This window comes from Aphelocoma coerulescens, chromosome 5 (genome assembly GCF_041296385.1).
Source record: "Aphelocoma coerulescens isolate FSJ_1873_10779 chromosome 5, UR_Acoe_1.0, whole genome shotgun sequence".
NCBI lineage: Eukaryota > Metazoa > Chordata > Aves > Passeriformes > Corvidae > Aphelocoma > Aphelocoma coerulescens.
This window is the reverse complement of record NC_091019.1, coordinates 13,060,927-13,086,515: the sequence shown is the minus strand read 5'-3', so window position 1 is coordinate 13,086,515 and position 25,589 is coordinate 13,060,927. Positions and strand designations below refer to the sequence as shown.

Sequence of the window (25,589 nt, the reverse complement as noted above, 5' to 3'; positions counted from 1 at the left end):
GCGTGATGAACTCTAAATAAATATTTAATACATAATTTTGTATAAAATACATCACTTGTAACCCTAAATTATGTCTGTTCTTACAGCTCTGATACAGCAAGGCATGTCCCATAAAGAAGCTGGTCTGTTAGCAAGACTTAGAGCTGCTGTATCAAGTAACAGCTCACATTTCCTGAGAAGCTCTTCCACAGCCTACAAACCTCTGTTTTGCTTAATTTGTTATGAATTGTTCCTGAATAAGCACCCCAAAGATCTGAGGACTTACAAAGAGAATTAACTTGCATATTCTTTTACATTAACAGCTGAGAATTTTACCTTAACACCCCTGCTTTTGGGCTTTATTTAATTCTCCCCCATCTGCAAAATGGTAGAATATTACCAAATTTCTTCTTTGCAGTACTGTGTAAAGCATGACATTTATTTACTCTACTGCTTTCCAGGCAAGCCAATATAATAGACAATGCTTGGGACTCAGTAATGTATTGTAGTTACCACATATATTACCACTTAAAAATTCATATACAGCAAATGGAACAGACACTAATCTCAAACATGCCAGTAGAAAATCTTTGCAAAAAATAGCTTGTGTTTTTCTGGTATTTTTCAGCTTTACATTTATTCCACATCTGTTATAGCAGAAAGTGGAATCTGGCCCAAGGACTGCTTCTAATAAAACCTTTGCTTTATTATCACAAACAATGTTATTCACAATACAACATATGTTCCTCTAACTACATTTTTGAGCAAAAGTATTAATGACATTTTGACCATATGTCTACTTACCCTTCTCAGAGTAAGCCTGGGGTCTTTTTGACATTTGCATTATATAATGGTCAGAAACTTTTAATGAAAGTTGGGGATTTCAATATCTCTTATTTGCAGTAAAACAGGAGCTAAACGCAGACCCACCCAACAATTTTGAGCAGTACTCAGCTACTCAAAAGCATTTTAATGAACATCCCAACATTATGTATGCTTTTCAAGAATCTATTTTCCAATGGTGCATCTTTAGCAGGATATGAACCAAATATGAAATTTAAATGTTCATCTCTGTCTGTCCTTGTAATGCCAATATAAACCCTTAAAGCATGGAGAAGTAAAACGGGATGGGAATTTGAAACAGAACATTTCATTGTTTCTGAGGGAGAAGTAAATTCTGTAATCTGTTCATTTTCTACAGTGTCTTTGCAAATTCTTTCATGACTGAAGGGAAGTATTGAAAAAGGAAATGTTCCCAATTATTTCTATGTTTCTTCTAATAATTTCTAGTCAATTACATGGTTTCAAGAGTCAAACAACTACCACGATATTCAATGGAAACTGCACACATGGATCATAATATGACCTTGGATTAGTATTATTCTAGCAATGAAAATAAATAGGCCATACTAAAAACAAGTATAAAGCCAAAATTCAGCATTTCCTTAAACCATCTGAGATCTGTATCATCCTTGTTACCTACTTTTCCATTCCATTCTCTGAGTAATCAGAGAGTAATGTTACCTCCTTTCTTTTAGTGCTTTGTATTTAGAATGTGAAGGTACTGACTTTCAAGTCCTTAAAAATGAAATCTATTTGTTTGTGGGTCAGGTAGGCACAAATGTTTCTGGAATTAACACATGTGATAAAAGCTGCATCATGAAAGTTTTGCTTTTGTCTTACAAGTGCTATTGTAATGGTTAGAAGTACCTCATTCCCCTCTGTCTTTCAAGTGTGCTTCCAACCAGCCCTAAAAAACACAGTAAAAGCCAAACCCATTTTAAATGCTTTCTGAAAAAATGAATGGCTTAAACATGAACATTAAACACTTCTAGATTAAAGGACCACAAATAGGATAACTGCTGATTAAACCAGTGAGATCCACTTATAACCAGAATTCTCATGCACTAGGAAGAGAAGAAATTAATTTCATGCAGCCTAGTAAAAAAAATAGCTTCTGACTTTTAACAGTGTGGGTTGGATTTGAATGTGATCAATAGCACATTTCATCACCAATAACCTCAATTATTCCATTTCCTTAAACAATCCCTCAATTTTCTGCTACCCTCCTCTTTAAAGCAGAATGCCTTTCAATTTTCTTTGAAAGCCAGACTTATCCTACTGGCAGGATGAGTGAGGGAAGAGGCTCATGGAGAATATCACAGGCTTTGTGTGACCAGGAGGTTATATTTGTGCTCTCTCTCTTTTTTAACCAAAGAGAGGTGGAATGATGGAGGTGTGCTGACCTGCAGCAGCCAAAACAACCTGCAGTGTTTGAACCTGCCTTTCTGAAGCTCTCACACACTGCTGTCTGTGTGTTCCAGTTCAGTTCTTACAACATCTCAGAATATATGTGGAAGTGGAGGCACCAGGCTCTACAAATGAAGATATCAGGTGCATTTCTTCTGTTTCCTTAGAATCTACGCGGGGTAGGAAGGCAAGAGCAGAATTCAGCAATCTTTATCACCCAAGGACCTGACTTCATTCTCCCAATATCATTTATATCCATGGCTTTCCTCATTCAGCAATTTTAGAAAATGTGTACAAAGCCACAAAAGTAAACAATGCAAATGTAAGTTTGTGTTTGGGAGGCTGTACTGTGAATTGCTGAAGGTAAGAACTGCACCAATAAAAATCCCTACGTTACATTAAAGAAGAAATTAAATACTCAGTTCATGCATTCCAGTTTGGTAAAGTTTAAATATAAGAATTTTGAAATCTCTGAACATTAAGTCCTACACCTTGAGCTGTTAGTAGAAAGTTATACTTGCAGACTAAACCTGCCTTAATCCTAGAAGTGCAAAGAAAGTGACCACTTGTCAGTAAAACCGTATCTTAAGCATGTTGAATTTTGAGAAACTGAAAGAAAAAGATTTTTTTTTTTGTGCTCAGCATAAAAATTTTCAAGAAAATGAAAATACAAGACTTTAAATATTTTCTTGTTAAAGTATTATTGCACACCAGCCAATAATTCCATTAAATAATAACAGTTGCCACCCAGGATAGCAAAGTACATCTCCTTCATTACTATAAGTATAAAAGAGATATTTCTCCAGCAGTCATGAAAAATGCTTTTCTGATTTAAAAATGAAAATGGTCTTATTAGTGGAATATCTGAAGAAAGTTATAAAACAACCATATGCATTAGAAAGTATTATTCTTCAGCTCACAACTCATGCTGTAAAATCAAAATCACAGGCAAAATGGTAATAAAACAAACAAAAAAATGTGTCTATATTCTTGGGAAGCGCAACTTCATCCAAAAACCACAGTGAGGATTCCATTATTTCCAAGCTTTTTATTCCTAATGGGTAAGGCCAACTTGGTAAGACCTGTTTTTAGAATCAGAAATAAACTTGACCTAATTCCTTTAGAAGTCGATCAGTGCTGCCCTAAAATAAAATAAAGGTGTTGCCCAGAATTAACTGAAGGTCGATGCTTCCAATGGTTCAAACAGCAGCTCTTTCATCATTCCTGATTATTTATATAGGGGGCAAAAGACATTAAAAACCCCAATAAAACCCCCACTTTAATGACCTTTCTTTTTTGCTGTTTCTATCTCCTTACAGGACTTACCCTAAAATTCTGACTCAGCCATTAACTTCAGGGAGAGTGGGATCAAGCCTTGAATGAATAAAAACACTCACTGGACGTGGAGGGAAATGTGTGAATCTGAAATTAAATTTCTGTATGGTATTTCTGCTTAGTGCATTTGGAACAACCCGATGCTGCTGCTGAAATCCCAGGAATGCAACTACAGTATTAACTAGAGTCACAATAATAATGACACCATTTCAGTACAATTCACAATTTCAATACAATTCATCATTTTCATGGTAAACATAGAAGCAATTGAATGAAACCCGTCCAGTCCCGTGCCTGATGCTGATATGCAAAATTCAGATAACACAAATGAGCACAGCTATCAGTTTCTTTCACATCCTGGATAAAATGGAAATATTCAAATGTCCAAGGCCTCCTGACTGGTGCAGGTGGTGTTATTCCCTGAAGTGATGCTGCCATCTTGTGAGAGAAAGGCTTAAATCCACGTTTTCATTCCAGAGATGTATCCACAGTGACGGAAGGTCTATGGGACACTCAGGTCAGGAACTGCCAGGGATGGGAGCTGGACATCTGCTCTCCCTCCACAAACCCAGCCGTTTGGACACAGAGTGGAGAGGATAAGCAGTACTGCCCAGGAACTAAGAATTCTTCAAAGCAAGCTCACCTTGGGTGCCAGGAGAACACTCACAGTGCAGTAGTAAATTCAAAACTAAGGGAAGTTGCATTTCAGGTAGAAATTAAAGCAAAGGATCCACAGGCAGTGCATGCTAAAAGTTGATGAAATCCACTTTCTTTCTTTTAAATTCCACTATGCAGCTGGTGCTTTGTGCTGCTAGATTGGAAAACCCAAGCAATTAAAAAAAATATATATTTTCCACAGATATTACATCCATCCATCAGTCCTTGACATTAGGGATCAAGGGACAGAGTACAGCTAAAGGGAACAAAGTAATTTCTTGAGTTGTTGACCAAATAACAGACCATTGTCATTCTAATTCTAATAGAATATCTTACATTTTTCTAAATCTCTATATTCTAGCTCTCCGTACTCTCATTCTAATGCACACACACCAGATTTCAAGACAAGAACTAGGACCACCTACAGTTGGATTGAATTTAATACCATGAGCTAAAGAAACACTGACTGCTATTAAACCTAGAGTGAAATTTTCCAAAAGTGCTTCTACAGCTGAAAGTGCCACTTCAAGTGTTGCAGATGCTCAGCAGGAATCTATTTGGTAAAAGAAATAGAGTAGCTTTAATATGATCAAAATATTCTGACTTCATATTTGTGAATGGAATACTTAAATCTTCTATTTATATATTTATAATATATAATGCAGAAAATACAATATTACAATGTTTCATTTTTGAAAGTAACACAAAAATCTCTAGTATTCTAATGACCATACACCACAGAGTCTATATGCACATTCAGTTTTCACATGGGGATACTGGAAATGTCCTAAAATTAATTTTATTATCATGCCTAAAGATTTCCTATTGCTAGAAAAAAAATTTTGAAATCACCTGAAGCTCCTCCTGGCTGCAAAATCCATGTCTTCCTGCAAGCCCCTCACATCAGAAACAGCTTTACACCATGTAGGTTTAGAGTTGTAGCTATAAACAGACCTCTCTGCTCTCTGAATAGGCAAATTTGTTATGTTACAAGAGGTTATTTTAATAATCACTCACAGGTGTTACTGAAAAGAACCTGTTACTTTGCAGTTGAAGCAGCTGGTGAGGAGACAGTGTTGACCATTGCTGCATACTGTTAGAATTTATTCTTGCTCTGTTGCAGTCTGTTACAGCTCTGGCTCTTCATTTATTCCTTTGGAAAAAAAAGAGTATAAACCACCATCGTGCTCTGTCTTTGAATAACACAGCTATTTACACAAAAGCAAAATGTTTTGGTATCTCTGAAGGAAAGGACTGCAGCCTCAATTATCAGACATTTTGGCACTTGCTAGTTGCAAACTGTGTGTAATGTATGTATTAGCTTGCATCACCACCGCAGCATGCGTTGCATGAGCCAAGAACACCTTTTCCTCTTTCCCTGCTCCTTCAGAAGGACTGGCAGAAGAGGGGAAGTTCTACCCTAGGCTTTCAAAGCACAGTTCTTCACTGGGAAACTGTAAACCAGACAATCTGGCCCTATATAATTATAAAATGGTTTTGTTGTTTGAATTACCAGCAAGATCTGCCCTTTGTAATTACTTGGAAGTCCACTGAATCAAGAGATACATTCTACCCCCTTCTCTGTAAAACACCTTGCCTTCTATTCACTACAGCAATGGCCTTCAAATTTATTTTTAATTCAATATACTTAGGGAGTCTGGAATCTCTAAACTCTATATTCAGTTAATTATTCTGAAACCACAGCCCAAAATAAACTGTGTTTAAGCAGAGATCAGAATATGTTGTACTTCTCCTCCAGCTGCAAAGCTGTTGTGGATTTGGGGGCAACAGCCTCTGAATCCTTTGATGCTCCACATCCCCATGTTAATTCCTGTAAATATGAATGTTTCTGGCCTAAGAGAAGAGCAGGTAAGGGGAAGGGAAAAGGATGATGTGACCCACATTTACAGGCAAAACCCACTCATTGTATTTCCCGGTACTGGTTACTCAGCTGACAAACTGAGCTTTGTAATTTGCTAAAGCCTGAGAACTCTTGAGAAAACGGACTCAGGAGATGTACCTACTTCACTTGGAAAGCAACCTTACATTGCCAGCATTCAAATGCCCCTTCAAAGTTAAGGGGCTTTGATTTTGATGGGATTTATCTCTACTCGCCTCAGAACGTCAATCTGCCCTCAGGTATTTTGCCTCTCCTACACACCTGAGCTTACTTTGCTGTCTTGAACCTATTAAAAAAATGCATTAGAACTGTGGAATACAGAGGACATGTTTGCAAGGATGGTGTGTGCACACTGTTCTTCCTTCAAAACATGAAAAGCCATAAAACCCATCCAACTGACCAAGTAAGAACATCCCCCAAGTCCGAAAATGCCCAGTGGGGGACTCAGAGTCTGGGGGTCACTGTGTCCCCACACCACCTCTGCAGCCCTGGGTTCCTGGTCAGCCACACCCAGCAGCCACCTACAAGGGCCAGGAACAGCTCTGACAACCTGGACAACCCAAATTCTGCTCCAAACAATTCCAGAAGTCTGGGCACCAGAACAAGAACCAAAAGGTCTGAATCCCTGAGCTTCCCTGAGCTTCCTACAAGAATTCCCATGTCAGAACAACATTTTCTTGGCAAGCAGTGAACATTCACAACTCTATTTGAAGTGCAAAGGGGCTGAAAAGACAGAGCTACTTCCAGAGTTACAAAATTCTACTTCAATTTTTTTTTTTCTTCAAAGCCTTTTCTTCCTTTCTTCTTTTTGAAGGAGTGTCAGTCATGGCTACATGTTCATACAGAAGATCTACAAAAGTATCTACAGACTGAGTTGAGCCAAGTATCCAACACACCTGCAGTGAGATGACCATTACCAGTATCTGAACCCATCATGAATATTCAGATTTTAACTGCCTGGGTCATATTCTAACTGGACTTCTTTATGCAAAAGTTCTGTCAGCAAAATGAAAGATCACTTTCTGAAACTGGAGGAGTTCTTACCAAAGAAATATTTAGAATGAGAATATTTCTAAGCATTTTTCAGTAATGCAATTCAGCAACTTAAAATATCCATTTAACTTAAGATATAGCTCCCTGCTCAACCAAACCATGACTAAATATGAGACATCTTGTTCCATCTGATTCACAGAGTACATCTTGAGAATACTGTGATAAAAACTTTCTATACATCCATTATCTGATGTATTATACATGCTGAAACTATTTCTAGCTGTTTATACAAGTATGGTAAGGGATGCAGAATTCAAAGAATCTCCATGACAGATTCTGGAAAAAAAATTATTTCCTGAATCAAGAGCTAGGATTCTGACCTATTCAGGGTACAGTTGGCCCTCCCTCAAAAAATTAATTTAAAATAATAAGTGCTTCACTTTGCAGGTAGAGTTTAATGTATTGCAAACATCAGTTAAACAATGACTACTTACCTACACTGAGGTTTTAAAAGAGCTATTTTCTTTGATAATGTCCACAATTGTCAATGCTACACACAACCAAAATCACTGCTTAAAAGAACATTATTGTCCAAAATGAGATTTAAGAAAAGCAACAGACATTAAAGAAAACAAAATACAAAGGAAAAAAAAGACAATTTTTTTAACCACTAGGCTGTTCAAACTAATAATTTCTAGAATAAATGACCTTCACTTGAACTATTCATCATACTTAAGCTTGCACTGAATATTAAACTACTTTCTCTTTATTAATTTCTTCTTTGGTTACCATTCCTGGCTGCAGTAATTATTTCTGCCCAGCAAGTAAACACAACCATACACATGGTGAAATAATCACAGAGGAGCCAAAAGTTAATGAAGCCTTTCACCAGAGAAGTAACAGAAAAAAGAACCCCATATTACTTGGAATTTTGGGGATCGCAGGGTATCACTTGCAGAACTTCTCTATAACAGCAGGAAACCTTCAGAAAGTGCAACCCATCCAGCAGGTCTGGAGACCAAACCATTGGTGCTGAGGTGATTGCATCCACTGATTATATGGATTTGAAGAGACAGCTTGAGAAAGTGACAAGCAGCAGTAAATAGTAATAACAACGAGATTTGCTCCAAAAGCACATTCCTGAGCTAAACAAAAACACACACCTTGCATATTTTTAAAATTTAGAAATCAGGTTGCAGGAATAGATGACTGAAGAAAATGTCTTTATAACACCCTTGTTCAGTGCCTTTATGTAACTGCTCTCTTGTTTATAATCCTGTGGTTCAGTCCCACCAGAATCAGGCTGTGAAAACACTTTGTGCACACTACACATAAATCAGCCCAAGGAACAGGTGACTTGCCTCAGTACTGTGAGTCGAACAGGCACACAAATCTGACTGAGCCCACAAAACCAGAGCTATGGAACTGCACTCCCCATCAATCCTTCCTCTGGAACCCCATGTTGCCTTCCCATCTACTCTCCCCATTGGAAAGCACGCTCTCCCTTTCCCAGCAACGTTGGACCTGACAGATCTATAGAAACAGGAATATGAAACCACTGCATTTCACACGTGGAACAAAGTGCATTCAATACCTTATTTCTTGAATATTCACTTGCACTTTCAACAGCACTAGAAGTCAATAAGGCACTTGTGTTTTCTAGAATCTCTGAATAACCAGTTCTTCAGTGGGAAGCAAAGCACTCCGAGTGTTTCACTAAGACCTAGAAAAGAGAGGGCAAAGTTAAGAGAAGAGCAGCCTACCACTTCTGTTGGAGCTATGCCTTAAATATTTAAGAAGGTTACATCTGAAGGTTTAAAAAAGAATATATGGGTGGTGCAGATTGCTAGATGAAGGAGAAGGATCATGTTCCCTGCATACAAATGAAATACTGAATTTTAAATTAATATAGGGCTTTCTAGAAAATATACAAGTAGCACTAAAGAACTTCATTTAAGTAACTGCATTATTTAAATCAAAACCTAGTAGGAATTCTTTTGATGAAAAAGAAACTAATTTGCTATAAAAGATTAAAAAGACGAGTAGAATATTTTCATAACACTTACGTTATTTTTGGACTAGTGTTATTTTTTTTAATTGCCAGAACACACAGCATTTCTTTGAGATACTCTAAACTCCTTTCAATTTAATAGACCCAAATCCAACATTCAGCTCAACCTTCTGCCTCTCTTTTTCTCCTTTCCCAACACAACCAACTGCACTAACAGAGATTTGCTAGGTGTTCCTTAAAAATAAATACATTTTTAAAACATTCTAAATATAACCTACAGTAAGTTATTGTAGGACTTCATAGATGCCCAAGATGAACACATGTCATGGTACCAAGGACAATTTCTACAGTATCAGGAAAGAACAGCACAAAGGTTTTTCTGTAATGCTGACAAAATCCTTCCCTATTTAGCTGACCTTTCTTTCCAATTACAGAACCTAACATTAACATTGAAACATGGTTGTTGAGCTTGAGTTATGCAGCTAGAACCTAATTAAACTATTCCCAGCTCAGAAATTAGAAAAAAGTATATTCTTATAAGACATCTTAACTGGCTGATGTTGTACAATTGAGCACAGAGGTCTCTGGATGTTATTGCACACAAGGCTTGGGGAGAATACAGACCTCAGTAAGACAAATCAAGCATTCTTTATCTCTGCTAGAGGTGTAATAATTTCAATATAAGGGCACACTTCTTTAAAACGTGCTCACTACATTCTACTATACTGAAATAAATCAGCTTTAACAACTGCCAGTGAATCCATGTACATACATTCATTTTGGCTTGCTCAGCAGTGGAACAACAAAGATGTTTTAGTCTTACTAAATTCCTGGTGGGTTTGGTTTTTTTTCACCCTGTTTTCTGGCACTGGATTCATGTCTGGTGTTCTGGAAAACTCAGTATCTGAATCACTTTTGACTGTAAAGAAGAAGCAGTATCTGATCATAGTTTACCTCATTAAATACTTGTGACTTGGTGAAATCACGATTTTCCCTTTCCTGTGAAAATATTACACCTGCAGGAAGATGTTTAGTTGATCCAAATATTTACATATGCTTAGGAAATACGTGAAAATGTCACCAGTAGCTTTGAGTGAGCAAAGCACTCATTATCATCACTTCTTCTAATGCTGCAAGGCAAACTGAGGTCTGGTCACCGAGTGAGTCTGCAGATATTCCCCTGCTTAATGAAGAGGTGGCTGAGGCTGAAGAGCTGTGAATGGTTTCTGTTTGCATCGCTCACTCTCTTGCTAGGAATTTCTCTTCCCCATGTCACTGTCATGCTGCAGTGAGAAACCTAACTCTCCACCACAGATTTCTCTGTTCAAAGAATCTTAAGAAAAATGTAAAATACCTCTACATCATAGGGGAAGGGAGAGGTAAGGGCAGGGGGCAAGGGTTTCAACTTCTTTGTGTGTCTGTTAAAGTTTGTTTACTGAGCAATACTGGCAAAAACAACGTCTGGATTTAAAAAGCTCTGGTCTCTGATCAAAACTACCACATATTACCCAGTTTCCACGGTCTATGACAAGCTCCCTTATCCCATAGGCTTCCCTCGCTGAATTCAAGGCCCGAGCTCCAAGTTTCCATTCCCAGTCCTGTCAGGCTGGATGACAAAAGGGACACTGTACTGCTGCACAGCTGTTTATTCCAGTGGCACTGGCTCCCAGTAAACAACCAACAGAGCTGTCCTTATGCAATTTCCTGTTCTCCTCAAACCTCGCTCTAGTTCTACTGCCAGAACAGCTCCCAGCAGAGGCACAACGCTCCTGGCTGCAAGGTGGCTCACACCTAGAGCTGCCTCTGTGATTCCATACATTCGGCTCAGTTTTCTCAGCAACAAGACTGTTGTGGGAAAGAAAGGAGGCAGAGATGGACTGGTTCATTTAATATTAATTTTTTTGTGTTTTTATAAAAGATTTTTTAAATCAAACTTTCTCAGTTATCACTGTCTACTGCAGTACCAGGAAGTAGCTTTATTGCTTTTGCCTTCTGTCCTATAAAAGCACCTGGAGAAATGTTTTGGTTCTTCCCAGAATGTCTTTGGGTGCAGAAACAAAACAAAAAAGCAGCCAGACAGTGTCATGCTTGTTCTTTTAAAGGTCTTTATTCCTTCTGTGAGCAGCATCATGGTTATCCATGCATTTTCCCAGGCACACAGATTTTCTTTTATTTGTAGAGATTACATTTCATTTTCTCTTTTTCTCACTTTGTCTCTCATTATTTTCCAAACCTTTTGGATCTGTCTTTCACCTTGCCATGTCCTTTTCTGAGAAGTTCTTTATCATCATGCTAACCTTCAAATTTACATAACTTAAGCAAGTTTAGTTCCTTCTTCCAGGTTTAACTGGGAGAGCTTAGGAGAAGAGAGGACTCTTGAAATTATGGTGAAAAAAATCTAGTATATACAGTAATTTGCAAAATTTGAAGTGTCACAAATTGCATCATGCATGGTAAAGACTAATGTTCACATGCATCTATGTCATGCTGTTCCCACACTTCCCACACTTGAAATTTCCATATTCTTTTCACGTGCTTTCTGACTATATGATCACTGAGCACAAAGAAACATTGCTAATATGCTGCTAGAGCATACTATAAAATAAAAGTAGTCTCTCTGCAGACCCAAAGAGATGTGAATCTGTTCACATCAACCCTCTTAGCACAGTGATAGAGGAAGGTCTAATTGTACTCTCAAGAAAACTTGAAGTTACTGGGTTTTTTAAATTAAATTGAGGCATGTTATAAATTCGAAGAAGAAAGAACATCAAGCTGCAGTTAACATTTCACAAAAGGATTCTTGTATCTAACTTCTTCTAATGTACAGATACATCCAGTTTACTGCCCGGGTTTTGAAAACCACAAATTTCCATCTCTGGGTTCAAAATAGCAGCACTCAACAATACTCTAATTATCTCAGGATTTGCATACTTGATTCAAAACTCTAAGCTCAACTATTTCATCTGTGACAGTGTAGACTTAGATGTTTGCTAAGTAGAAGTAAATGCAAATAAGTAAAGGCACTTCCCTTTTACGAGTGTAAGAAAATGCAAAATTGTTAATGAAATGTAAGTGGAGAGTTCTAAATCCTAAACCTCAGGTACTTCCAAGTTTGAAGTTGCAGCAACACTCAGATACACTGAACACCTCATGTATCTAAACAATAAAATACAGACTGCTCGGATGTACTGAAGCAAATGGTCAAGGGAACAACAGGACCAAACATAACCATGCATTCAAAATCAAACTTCTCACACCTCAAGACTTCAGACAGATGAGGTGAGTACTGCAGAAGAAAGTGCCTTGGGTTTGTACTTCATATCTACCTCTTTAGTTCTGCCTGTGAACATCCCCCAGGTATTACGGTTTTAACCACATTTCTTCACACTGCATATTAGCACCAAACTAACTCTGTGCTTGAAAACAACACCTCACCTAACTACTGTTTTACAGCACAACACTGCCCAGAAAAAAGGCATTACACAATCCAAGTGCACTGAGTGGCACCATTCTCAGTCACATGATGGATTTTAAATAGCCAGTGCAGCACTATTAACTACTCTGAAATCTCCATAAATAATCACTTTCATTGGAGCTTTTAAAAAATTGCATGTCCACTTTATTTCTTAGTGCTTTCAGTTTTTCCCCTTCCTCAATTAAAAAGAAAAAAAATCAGCTAGTCACTTCATCCTGAGGTAGTGCCATGGTTTAAGCAGCCAAAGGACCAGAATCAGACTAGCAGTGAGGCTTTGAGAATTGTTTCTTATGCCACGAATTTATTTCCAAAAACTAAATCACAAAGGCATCTTCAAAACACCTTTGCATGAACATTATTTTTATTCATTCCCACATAGGAATTCTTGGTTTCATTACTTACTAAAATCTGCCCTTTCAGTTTTCAAGAGGCACTGTAAAAGTGCTGTTACAGCCAAGGAACATACAAAAGGACTCCCCTAAAGAACCGGTTAAATCTACTTTGGCTGCATAGAAATGTGGCAATCAAAGAGGATAAAACTCCTTGTATGTGGCTGCAGGCAAGAACTACCATCCCAAGGCTGCCAAGAACATGGATGTTATTACGAGGCAGTCAGTTAAACCTTCATTAACCTCCTCATGCCTGAAACATGTAGACTACATTAGCACCATCCTGGGTAAATCCAAATACATGAAAATAAAGAGTATGGGAATACAAAAAGCAGATTAACAAAAGACAAACTACAGTTTCAGCCCGTCTCTGAAGGAAAAGGCTGAGGGAATATCATAAAATAAGGAAGAACAGACTGAGGAATGGTCAGGATAACAGCAGAAAATTTGCAGTTAGAAAAGTCTGTTATCATCATACTTTCATTTTTCCTAGAATTCAGAGGTCAGAACAGACAAACACCCTAAACGACAAATACAACTGCTTTGTTTATCTTTGTTTATAACTTCTTAGGCAGTATGGACAATAAGCCTCTGATGATCTGAGGCTTGCATTTTCCCCATTTGAGAAACCCTCCTAGATTTAAAAAGGAGAAATCTGCCATACAGCCCAGATCTGGGATGCAGAGCAGGACGGGAGCTTAATTGTATATGCCAGTTTTCTTGTAGGTAGAAACAAACCTAGAACATCAAAAAGTTTATGGATGACTCTTATCCTAGTAGAGCACATTCCCATCAGCAAGTCTGGTATTTGGTTTCCTGTAAGTATTTCCATTGCTGGTGGTATCAAAAGCACAGCTCTATGTGCCTATAAGAATTTAAAATTGGTCTGGGCTGCTTAATATAAATCTTTTGTTCCCGTAAGGAACACAAACCCAGCATCTATGCAAAGGCACACATTTCCAGCACAAGGAAGGGCAGAGATTAATTCCATATGTAAAACACTGTGGTAAATCCTACAGTACCCAGCCTATGATTATATCTCTGAGCCTGGCATTGAGATCCTTCTAATTCATGCACTCCTGCATTCCATGGATGCACCCCACATTAGTAACCAGCCAACCCCAAACAGCCCTCTTACTTTAACAACTGTATACAAAAGAATGCTCTGCTGAAGAGTTAAACCTCAGGAAAGGATTTGGATTCAGTCCAATTGATCTGGAATTTGTCTCTACCTATCTGGACACCTCTGGTAGATGTGCTTACATCTAACAGGCCCAGTGAACAAGCCTGGTGTACATCACAGGTGAGACGTAAATGGGCATGCATCTAACTTAAAACAGCTGGCACAATTCATTGCAAAGAAGTAACAGTATTAAAAGAAATCTACTTCCCATACTAACAGCAAATAGAAGATTCAAATTAGCACAAATGTCCGCAGCCAAGCCCTCTAATCCAAATGCTGAAGAAACAACTGCTCTCCAGACACATCTATTCACAAAGGCAATGATGACAAGCAAGGACAGTAGTTACAATTTTTTTTTATTTTTTATCCCATGTTAATTCAGTTCAATCAACAGATAAATTCCAAACACTTAAAAGAAAAAGTCCATTAAAAAGAATTAAAATTGAGACATATGTGACCAAAATTATTGCTTTTAAAAACTACATTCTCTCAACACTCTTGCCACCAGTGCTTTGCTCTACTCTTTCACCCAGAAGAGAGACTCCCAACACCACAGGATTACTTTATCAGTGTATCCCTCACACTCTCACAACTACTTACAGTCGGGTCTGAACACAAACCACAACAGCCAGGAGCCAGCAGCATTTCCTTATATATGACCCAAGCAACACAGGTGCCAGCTTGCTGAGATTTCAAAGGGCATTTTACCAACGTCAGGATACTCTGTACACAAGTCCCTGCCCTGACTGACTGGTGCTGTATCCACACTGACATGCCCTGCATTTGTCCTGTGACAACATTCCCCCTGCCAGAGCTCCAGTGCTGGCAGCTGCTCTAGACTGGCAGCTGACATTTTAAATGCTATGTAAGACCTCTGGCAGCTCCCTTTGCTGCTGCCAAAAGTAAAGCTACATTAATTAATGCAAGAAAGAGCTCAGCAACCCCCAGAGCAGAGTAGCCCTTAAAGCCCCAGAAGGCTGCAGATGTTCAGGACACAGCACATTGCAAAACAAGGACAAGGTTGAGCTCGGAGAACCATGGAGCCAGCAGCTGGTTTTAGACCAAGCCTCCCACCAGCTCTGCATAGACTGCCTAAAAGCTGCTTTAGAAAGGTCTCAGCACAGCCTGCTCTGAGCCCTGGCACGAGGAATGACGCCAGATGAAGAGCAACTCCCCCTTCCCTCAGCGATCCTGAACCAGCTATAAAATAACCAGGTCCAGCCCAGTACTCCTCAAAATACAAAGTTTCTCCCATCACCAGTGGAAGAAAATTATCTGAGAGCACAGAGCAAAGCAGAGAGTGGTGTCAAGCACCGAGAGTAAGCACTATTCAAGCAGAAATGAGATGGTGCCAGCCCCCTCCTGCTTTCTAGCCTTGCCCAGTAAAGAGGCTGGCAGGTCTCCACTGCTGGGCACTGCAGAGGCCAAAGGCAGATCACATCACAGATCCTGCTGCAGTTACTGCCCTGGTACTCCATGCCATGAGACTTGAGACATTCAAAAGATGCCTTTTCTTCCCTCCTCTCAGTGAGGGGATGGGGTGGAGCCCAGGCAGCTTCGACCTACCTCTTTACACTGATTATCATGACACCTTAGAAAGAAAAGGTGAAGAAAACATACTTAATCCAGGGGAAGGCCACCTAGGAAGTTAAATCTGGGAGGATGGAATGTTCTCTATGTGTTAGGGCATGCTGAGGATGGGAAACCACTTCCTGCTTGCCCAAAGAGCTGCAAGCAGCATAATCAGCACTCACTCAGAATATTAAACGTCACCAGGTGTAACCTGAAGGGTCACTGGGAACCCCTAATGCAAACCTGAACTATTAAACTCCCCAGGACCCAAGGGCAGCTATAAATACCTTGACTGTCCATCTGAGAGCTCCTGAATACTGAGGGCATACTGAATGCAGGCTACTCTTGCACATTACAGACTTGTTTACTGCTGCCTTTGTGCTCCCAGGCTGACTATGCAACAGCAATTCCTCACATGCAGGAAGTGTTAATTCAGTGTTTTTAAATACACTGGCTATGTCACTGCGAGCTCTTTTGAAACTCTAAAGTAACTGAACCATGTTGGTGACTTAATGACTGTCACGGTATGCATTCAAGGCAACTGCTTCCTTCTTGCTTTCCCGAAGGCAAGCCTTTCCTGTGTTGCTTTGCAAAGAGATTCCTTGCACCCCTGCCACCTCCCAGCCTTAGAAGAGGGTTGGTTAACATGGGAGCCCACACGCCAGAAAGGATCCACGCACTCCACCAGTTGCACATTTAAAAGGACAGCAGATTTCCAAGCTGCTGCACACATTTTAGATCCATCAGTGACAGCCTGGCCACATGACCAAGCCAGCAAACTCCACGTGAGATTTGCTTGGAACTCACAAACTCTACCTGATACCAGCCCACATCTCTTTCCAACTCTCACCACAGAAAGCAGAAGTTGGCCTGCTACCACACGTGTTACTCACAGTGACACCAGGAAGGTTTTGACAAGTGCATCAAGAGGTCAAACACCCTGGAACTGTGTTTTGTTTAGGCTGCTAATGCCAGAAACTGCTCTGTAGTTGCAAGCACACAAAGCTGAAAATTGAAAGTCAAGCTGGTAAAAGAATTCAGTGTTAATAAAGGAATCCATGGTCCTGCAAAACTCTCTGCAGTATTTCTACTTCTCTTTAAAACTGTAATTTGAGCTCCAAACGCTTTTGGGAATTTATACATAAGATTAATGCTCTCATGGAAAAGAAAACTAACTTCCTAAGCTAGTATCTGAACACTCGGTATCTTGAAACTAGAGTAATAAGAATCTTTAACAAAAATGTTAATGAATCTTGGCTGCTGATTTATAATTAATTAAAATAATCCCCTACTGGTTTTGATTAAAAAGATCTTGTCATGAAACACCATATCAGAGGAGAGAAAAACACTTGCCTGTTCATAAAGATTATGGCAGAAAACACTGCTTAACTGTAGAACACAATGCTTTGCACTAAACCTAAATAATTTTTTCCTTAATCTCATTTAGTTTAACTTCAGAGGGCTGCTTACCTAGCTGTTACAACCACAAGACCTGCTACATTGGCCCCTCTAAAACAAAAGAATATGTTTTCCATACTGTAACTCCCATTTAATGTTTCAATTTTCCACACCATTTGCAACTCTTTGAAATTAATTTTTTTACTTTCTAAAACTCTGCTTCGAAATACACTTCTTTAGAGATGAAAGTCTATACGGGGGTTTTAAAATACATATAATAGAAAATAATTTTAAAATTTCTTATTTTTAAATTAGTATCTTGATTCCAGTGCTTAACACATTCAAGAAGCAGTCTAAAATAATAAAATATAAAAGCCTCTTAACAGGTATAGAAGACTTCAAAATAATCAGTGTTCTTTTTTTAAAGATCTTAATTGGCTCTTTAGCCTTTTATTGATTTGTTTCATACTTAAGGAGCTAAGATCAAAGATATTATTATCTAGAAAAAAGGACATTTAAAGATGCAGAATTCTGTAATTTTCTCCTTTTTACTTTTACTAAATCTATTTGTTCTTCCTTTTAGTTCTCCACTCTTCTTCCCTCCATCCATGTAAGGGCTGAATTTACTGATTTTTTTTTAACTTTCCTTACTGAAAGTCTGGATGGTGCAGGTAGATTTTCAGAGAAAGGCTTCAAAACTTGCTGTGCCATTGGGGAAAAGTTACTTGAGGCTCAAACAGCAAAGTAACCAGCAGTGCAATGAACTGCTGGACTGTGATATCCTGAACTTTCACACATCTCTCCTTCAATCAGTAGATGTGGAATTGCCAAAGACTGAAAAGGGAAGAGGCCTTGAGCTGTGTCTTAAAGTGCTGACGAGCTCTGAATGAAAACTGCATCAGCACTGGCTACATTGCCCCTGCTGGCAAACACAGAATGCCTGGGATATTTTCATGATTTGTCAGCAACTTGTTGCCAAGGACTGCAAACTTCATGTTTAGGGCTTTTTGAGGGTTTGGTTTGGGGGATTTTTTGTTTTTTTTTTTTTAGTTGGTTGGTGGGAGGGGATTTTTTTTTGTGGTTTTGTTTGGTTGGGTGTTTTTAACAGGACAATACAGAAAAAAACTAGCACTGCAATGTTGGCTCTACCTCTGAAAACAGGACATGGATCTCCCACCAACAGCCTATTTGAAAAATCAAAAGTTTCAGAGAAAACATCCCAAATCAATGGCATTAGTCTACACAGTCCTCTTTCCACAGGCCTTGCATTTCAAGCAGGTAGGATAATATTACTTTGGGAAAGACATCAGTTTATATGGAAGAGCTAGATGGCAGCACTCCATTTCGTTCTTAGAACTTTTTAAAAAACTTTTAAAATTATTTGTCAAATCTTGGGACAAGATTCAGTAACTTCTTACAGACAAGGAGGAATGATTAGAGCACAACCTTTAAAGGGGTAACCCATTTCTACAGACTAATTTACAAGTGCATCATCCTTTAAAATAGAGATCTGCTATTTACTTCAGCACACTGTCATTGCATAACAATACTTCCATTAACCCAATGCATACATCAGTGTGACAAGCACTGTAGTGACTGAAAACTGACACACTGCAGCTCTGGTGACTCTTCTTCAGGTGGAAACTCTGAGAAGGTTTGACAATTAACAGCCTTACAAATTTACCTGTACCTGCAAATCCACCATCAATTGTAGTCTGAGATATGAATTTTTCTCCTTCACACTAATAACAAGTTACACCTGTGCTATGTTAAATCAGCCTTTAAATAAGGCCAGGATTCCCTTTATGAAAGTCAAATACTGAATATTCCTCTTTAAGAAGGCTCACATAAAGAGTAAATACTGTAGCATCCACAGATTACAAAAGCTCCTGAAGATTTAATTATTAACTAGAGATTATTACTCCATTAAAGATGTTTCACGCAGACATGCTACACTGGATGTTTGCACAGTTTTAAAGGTTGGCAGGAGGATCTAACAAAGTATTTCTTTAAAAAACAAACCCCTGATTCTTATCTAGTAGGTACATATTTGTGGTAGCTACCTCCTTATTCTAACAGAACAATATATTGCAAATAAAGTCATTGAGTTCTGTAACTTTTTCCCTTGTTAAGCACAAATGGCAGCAAAAAATAACCTGTAAGAACATCACATTTTAGAGAGTCAAAAGAACTTTCCAAAGTAACATCTCTGAAAGCTTCTTAACTGCGAATTCTGGATTCCTTTCAACACAGAGGAAGAAGCCTCCAAGTCTGAGAGGTTATGTGGGGTGTGTCCCCAAAGTGTGGGGGAGAGGGGAAGTTACAGCAGACCAGTCAGTCACATACCAACATGCTTTGTTGGTTGGATCCCCTATATTGGAGGCTTGGCTCTGTTCTGGCTCTTCAACTCAAGCACTTGCTCGCTAATCTCATGAATCTTTGGACACCACTGGACAACTGGAGATCACCAGGCAGCCGTGGTCCTCCAAATATCTACAAATGTTGACATCATTTTTCACTTCTTCTGCAGTTATACCTTTTCTCACACCTAGATGCTTACAGAAGTCCCCCTCAAAAAAAGAAACCCCAACTAAATCCCAAACCTTTTAATGCAAAACACAGATGATAAGCATTAGTAAAACACCTCTTTTCAGAAAGCCACAAGTTCATTAATTTCATACTGCCTTTCCTATTAAAAACCCCACTATTTTAGGTATTTTTTTCCTCTGGTAGAGGGGTAGCTCTACACAACCCCATGCTTAACATAAAGTAATGTTAACAGCCAGGGACTCGCAGGTTCCTGTCTCCATACTTGGTTTCATCATATTAGAGCTCAAAGGTCTAAGATGAGGGGCTTTCAGGTGCAACATATTTTAAAGATCCAGGGCAAGAGCTCCTGTCCCGAAGAACTCTCTGACCTTTGCGAGATAAAAAACTTGAACCCAGTAGGTTATATAATGGAAAACAGGTTAGAAATATACTTAAAAATTGCTTTAAGTTTTTCAGTGAGAGGATTTCTGTGCTTAATTCAAGGAGTAAAAATTTTTTTTAAAACCCTCAAAAATAAACAAACCACAACAAAAAACCCAAGCCAGAAACAGCATTTACCATAGCATATTTGAAGGATGAAAATAAACCACTGATGTTGTTTACAGAAATGACCATTCTGAAGCATTTTTTTTAAAGCATTAATACACTATCCTAATAGAAACACTAATAACATATTCTGATTGTAAAAGCTTCCACTTATCTCTGAGAAAGCAGATAAGAACCTGAGAAGTTACATACTTTAAACATGAAAAGGGAGAAGAGATCATTCAATTTTATCAAATCTTCAATAGCCTCCAGTACAATGGGTTTCAAAAATTATCCCCAAACACAAAACTTCATGGACACAAAGCCAAAACCTATCCTCAGTACTGCATTTTTCCACAAGAGGACACTAAAATAGTAACAAAAATACTTGTGCAGAAACCTACAGCTACCATACAGCGTCGTTCATTAGCCAAGTAGAATGTTTACTGTTTTTCACTTACAAACTATTTTGCAGTGAAGTAGATATTAACTACTGTTCTTCTAATGTGCATTTTAGTCATTCTAGTGATTTGGCTTTTAGCGAGGCACAAAAACTAGATATATTTTAGCTTCTTGTGGGCAAAAATCAACAATTAAGCAATGTCACAGAAACAGCCTTGCACTCCGCTTGAAAACGAGCTATTAACCTCGGATTTACAGCGAGCACACGCCGAACTTCATCGCATGACTTCAAGGAACAACTTCTGGGCACCCAGAAGGGCTCACATGACAGCAGGCTGTGCTTACGCATCCGCTCCAGCCTGGCACCAACAACGCAAAAGAGCGAGTGAAACACACGACATAGCCTCCCGTATCCCTGCAGCCCGGGCCTCCGGGAAGGGCCGCCCGGGGAGCGGTGCGAGGGGACGGAGCCCGTGTGGCGGGGCCTGGCGCTCCGAAGCGCCGCTCCGAGCACGCCCACGGCCGGGCCGGCTCCGAGGCCGCACTGCCCAGCAGCCACGGCCGGCTCCCAGCGAGCTCCGAGCCGCACCTGCGGCGGTGACCCGGGCGCGCTCCCTGCCCGCTCGCCTCCTGCTGCTCCCTTCCCACGGCCTCAATTAACTTAGAAAACACCCCGAGATGATCCAGTCCAGCCCATGACCGAACACCAGCGTGGCACGTCCAGTCTTTCCCTAAACACCTCCGCAGACGGTGGCTCCACCGCCTCCCTGGGCAGCCCGTTCCATTTATTCACTCCCTGCTCCCCCGAGCCCGCCGCAGGCCCGGGCGCCCCACGCTGTTCCGCGGGGCAGGATAACGCGAGCGGGGAGCGGCGGCTGCCCAGCGCCACGGGCGGCTCCGTGCGCGGGGCGGCTCTGGCCCTGCTGTGGGCAGAGGTTCCGCGCTGCGCCTCCGACACCGCCCCTCGTGCTCGGTCAACACCGCGCGGCTCGGCCGGGCCAGGCAGCGGCACCGGGCCCGGGTCGGGGTCCAGGACGCGCCGCGGCCGCGCCGAAAGCGATGAGAGCGGCGGGACGCGGCAGGCCCGGGGTGGGGCGGCTCTCGCGAGAACTGCGCCGGCGGCCATTTTGCCATGGATTGGCGGCGGGGCGGGGCCGCGGCGCTGCCCGCGGGAGCGGAGGAGGTGGAAGAGGAGGAAGAGGAGGAGGACGAAGAAGAAGAGGAGGAGAAGGAGGAGGAGGAGGAAAAGAAGAAGGGGGAGGATGAGCCGCGGGCGTCCCCCCGCCTTCCACTGCTGCTGACGACGGCTCTCGGTTCAGCCTGCTGCGGGCTCCGCGCCGCGCCACCGGCCATGGTGCCCAGCGAGGAGAACCAGCTCGTCCCCAAAGAGGTGAGGCGGGAGGCGGAGGCGGCGGCCCTCGCGGCGGGCGGGAGGCCCGGGGCGCCGGCGCCGACCGAGGAGGGGGGGGAGGAGGCCCGGCCCGGCCCGGCCTGGCCTGGCTCGGCTCTGCTCCCTTCCTGCGCGGCCCGGCGGGCGGGGGCCCGTCTTTGTGCGGGGCTGGGGGTGATGGTGGTGCGCGGGGGAAGGGGCTGGCCGGGGGAGGAGGAGGAGGCCGGGGCCGAGCCCGGGCTGCGCAGGGCCCCGGGCTGCCCGAAGGCTGCACCTGTCCGTGCCGCGGCATGCGGGGAGCCGGCCTGCGCGGCGGCAGGGCCGGGCCGGGCCGCTCTGGTGTCACGGGGCTGGAGGCAGCGCGGCCGCTCCTGCTGGCCAGCGGGGACTGCGGGCGAGGGGCAGATTAGGCAGCCGGCCCCGGCGGCCAGGCGGGTCTCGGCCAGGGGGCAGCGGCCGGGGCCGGGTGCGGGGCGGCTCTGCGCCTCCCGGAGCGCCGCAGAACGGGCGGCAGTGCTCGCGGTGGGTGCCGGAGGGAACGGGTTGAGCAGCGGGTTGTTTCCTTTATTCTGGGCCCCTCATCTCTCCCCTGCTGTAGTGAGAAGGGGGAAGGTTTGTTTTTGGCCATAGGCTAGAGATAAGTGCCCGAGTGAAAGAGGAAGGCGAAGCCTCTGTCCTGCAGCGATAGGCGAATGACACGTGTCAACTTGGAGCGATACTGTGCAGGGGAAGGAGTTCGAGTGATGGCGTGAAATGTTTGGAAACAGCTACTGATAGAATAGTATCAGCAGAAACTTTGTTTCCTGAGCAGGTACACTTGCATATTTTGCCAACTTTTCTGCTAGTTTTGTTCTGATAAATTACTCAGACCCTTCCCGTTGTTTTTCGTCAAACGTCAGTGTTTGTTACGTTTACCTGTTCCGTCGCGTATTCTTAAGGGAAGCTTTGTCAGGCAAGGGCTTCATTTTTGTGGAGCTTAGCGAAATGAGATGCTGATCCTTAAATGGTATTCTTGAGTAGATCTTGAAAGCAAATAACGACACTGAATATTAGAAACAATTTTTTGTGCAGGCAGTTGTACGTATAAGCACAGGATATATGTAGGACCACGGTAACTTTACCTCTTCTTTCCTTTCTTAAAATACTAAGGTTTAAAGGACTACATTTAGTCTTTTTACAGGAAACTGAAATCTCCAGAAACTTTAAAAAAGAGGTGGAGTGTAGTAGCTAGTATGCTTAAATATCAGCTTTGTACCAAAATCTTCAAAAATATAAAATCAGAGACGGAAGATTGAGTAGCCGATATACTTAAATATTTCATTTTAAAACCAAAGCAACATATAGATAAGGGAGAGTGGCAGGAGAAACATTGTGGCAGTAGCTGTGGTTAAGTGGAGTAGACAAGGTGGTTAATAAAAGCAGCTAGCCAAGGCTGTGATTTTAGTTATATGTATTAATAGTATCCCCCTTGGCTTTAGAGTTGTATTCAGAATATACTTATGATTCAGATGTGTATTTTTAACTGACTCATTGGATGGGGATTTTGAATGCACTTTCATCTGTAGGGGGGGGAAGTATGGGCAAAGGAAGATGAATATATGTGATTATAGATATGGATATCTTAAACAAACAGTGTGAAATCTATAAACTTTGTACATTGATAATGCTAGCAGGAGTTGCTTTTCCTCAGCAAGTTTTTTCAGGTTCTTTATTGTGTCTCTATGCATTTTTAAAGTAAATGAAACTGAACAGAACATTAGTGAAATCAAATTGAGAAAGAAAACAGATGAACTATTTGTGTTAAGCCCATCTGGTTATATATATATATAGATGTATGTGTGTGTTATAATAGAAGTTTATCTTCAACTTTTCCAGTGTTTTTCAGTATATCCTCATTTTTATTTTAGTGATAGGGAGTTTTAATGAATGTTACACTGCAGCATTCTCATTAAGTCCTTTTGAGATTCATTAATAGTCCCATTGCAGAGAGCACTGAGTTATGGGTAAACAGAATTCTCCAGGTCTCTGAGTTCTCAACAGCCTGCTCCTAAATATTCCTATTATCCCCCTAACAGCAGTTGGAGGCAAAGCAGATCGTTTGGAGTTTCAGCTCTGCCCTTTAGGGATGGATAAAGGATCACAGTTCATGGGTTTTGGCCCTTCCCGGTGGGCTGGGTGGTATCACTTGTACAGCTCACTGTCTGGTGCTGCTTCCGAGATTTAACCTGGGCTGTGAACCAGTATCTGCTAACATGACTGTGCAACCAGATTTTCCTTGGCATTCCAGTGTAAAAGAACAAGAAGAAATGTAATGTTGTTTGCTTTAGGCTGGTTTAGGGAATGACTAATCATCCAAAGGAGTGGATGGGAAAAGGATTTTGGTTCTTGTCTACAAGTTACATGATGCCTTGGTAGATAAGTGGTAGGAGGTGTCTATAACACTACCAGCCTGTGTGTGCTGGAGTGGAAAGATGGGTATTAAGTTGATTATGAGTCTTCAGTTTGTGTTTGTCTCCATATTTTTGTATATGCTAAGAGGAGCTCAGATTGCTGTTTTCAAAGTAGATTTGCTTGGATTTTTTTGGTTTAAGGAATTTTCATGGATATAAAGTGGATACAAAGTTTCGCTGCTGCACTTGAAATATCTTTTATTAGTCTCTTGTGAAAAGTTTTCTTTTGTTCATTCCATAGCTTCAGCTGCATTTCTGAAGTCCAGGTAATCAGTGCCTTGTTATTTTCTCTTGCTCATAACTTCAGGATAAAGTTCTTTTTCCTTTAGAAACGATGTATTAAAGCAGTTTCTAATAAACCGGTGTCGGGATTTCGTTTTGCATAAAGATTTTTGCCTGGGCTATTCAGGCATTTACTAAGTTCATTCTTGCATCCCTACTGCTGCCTAATGCTTTCCCAACTGTTCCTGTAAGAGTGTAACCAATAATTCCTTATGGGGGGGCAGTGAGAAACCCTGTTCACTGGATCTGGGGCTCAGTGTGTACTGGTCCCTGTTTCTTTTCCTTCCAATCCTCAATTACTTTGCTTTCTTCATCTAAAAGATGAGAAGATTCAATTTAGTTTTCTTTTCTATCCATTAAACAGAAGGCATTGAGTAAAATAGAGTTCATTGCTGCATCCTGGTAGCAAAATTTGAGCATATTCTTTAAAAATTGATGTATTAGTAGGTGTAGATTTTTACCTCATTAGTCTAGTAAAGCAGTAACCCTGGGAAGGGAGAGTGAATAGTATGAGCAAGATAATTATGGAAATTAGAAGAAAATTATGCTATCAGAAGGGAAAACACTTTTATGACTTTCAGTTTTTCTTACAGGAAAAGTTGACTTAAAACTTATTTTGGGAAAATCTACCTCAAACAGAAAATAATAAAATATTCTTTTCAACACAGTTGATGAGGGAGATGCTGGTGTGTGTTTACTGGTAATATAAGTGAACTTTACCAAGACTTATCTTGAAAATCAAGATGTATCAGAACTTAGTGAGTATTGGTCAGAATATGAGAAGTATGTTCTGCTCTGAGGTTTTTGAAGTGTTTGTGCTACTGATCAAGTAAATACTGTGCAGATCC

The 25,589-nt window shown here is 40.8% G+C and overlaps 1 protein-coding gene and 1 long non-coding RNA gene across 6 annotated transcripts in view; one reads left to right on the top strand and one right to left on the bottom strand.

Moving 5' to 3' along the window:
- Positions 1-1,984: 1,984 nt before the first annotated feature.
- LOC138111224 (uncharacterized) lies at positions 1,985-21,742 on the bottom strand. 2 transcript variants are annotated; one of them, XR_011151285.1, is made up of 5 exons: positions 19,489-21,742; positions 8,709-8,837; positions 5,265-5,374; positions 5,074-5,186; positions 1,985-4,774 (listed from the first exon to the last, which is right to left on the bottom strand). It is a non-coding gene; the product is annotated as an uncharacterized lncRNA (long non-coding RNA). The 2 variants fall into 2 exon arrangements; XR_011151284.1 differs by having other exon boundaries at positions 5,074-5,374.
- A 15-nt stretch (positions 21,743-21,757) lies between these two features.
- USP47 (ubiquitin specific peptidase 47) overlaps positions 21,758-25,589 on the top strand; it is a 52,124-nt gene continuing 48,292 nt past the window's right edge. Inside the window, exon 1 of one of the 4 annotated variants that reach the window (XM_069016606.1) lies at positions 21,758-22,009. In XM_069016606.1, the coding sequence (XP_068872707.1) occupies positions 21,971-22,009 (39 nt within the window). In that variant the 5' untranslated portion in view covers positions 21,758-21,970. Of the gene's footprint in view, positions 22,010-22,801; positions 22,821-25,589 lie in introns of those variants that run through there. The other 3 variants (XM_069016605.1, XM_069016607.1, XM_069016608.1) reach the window with 3 other exon arrangements.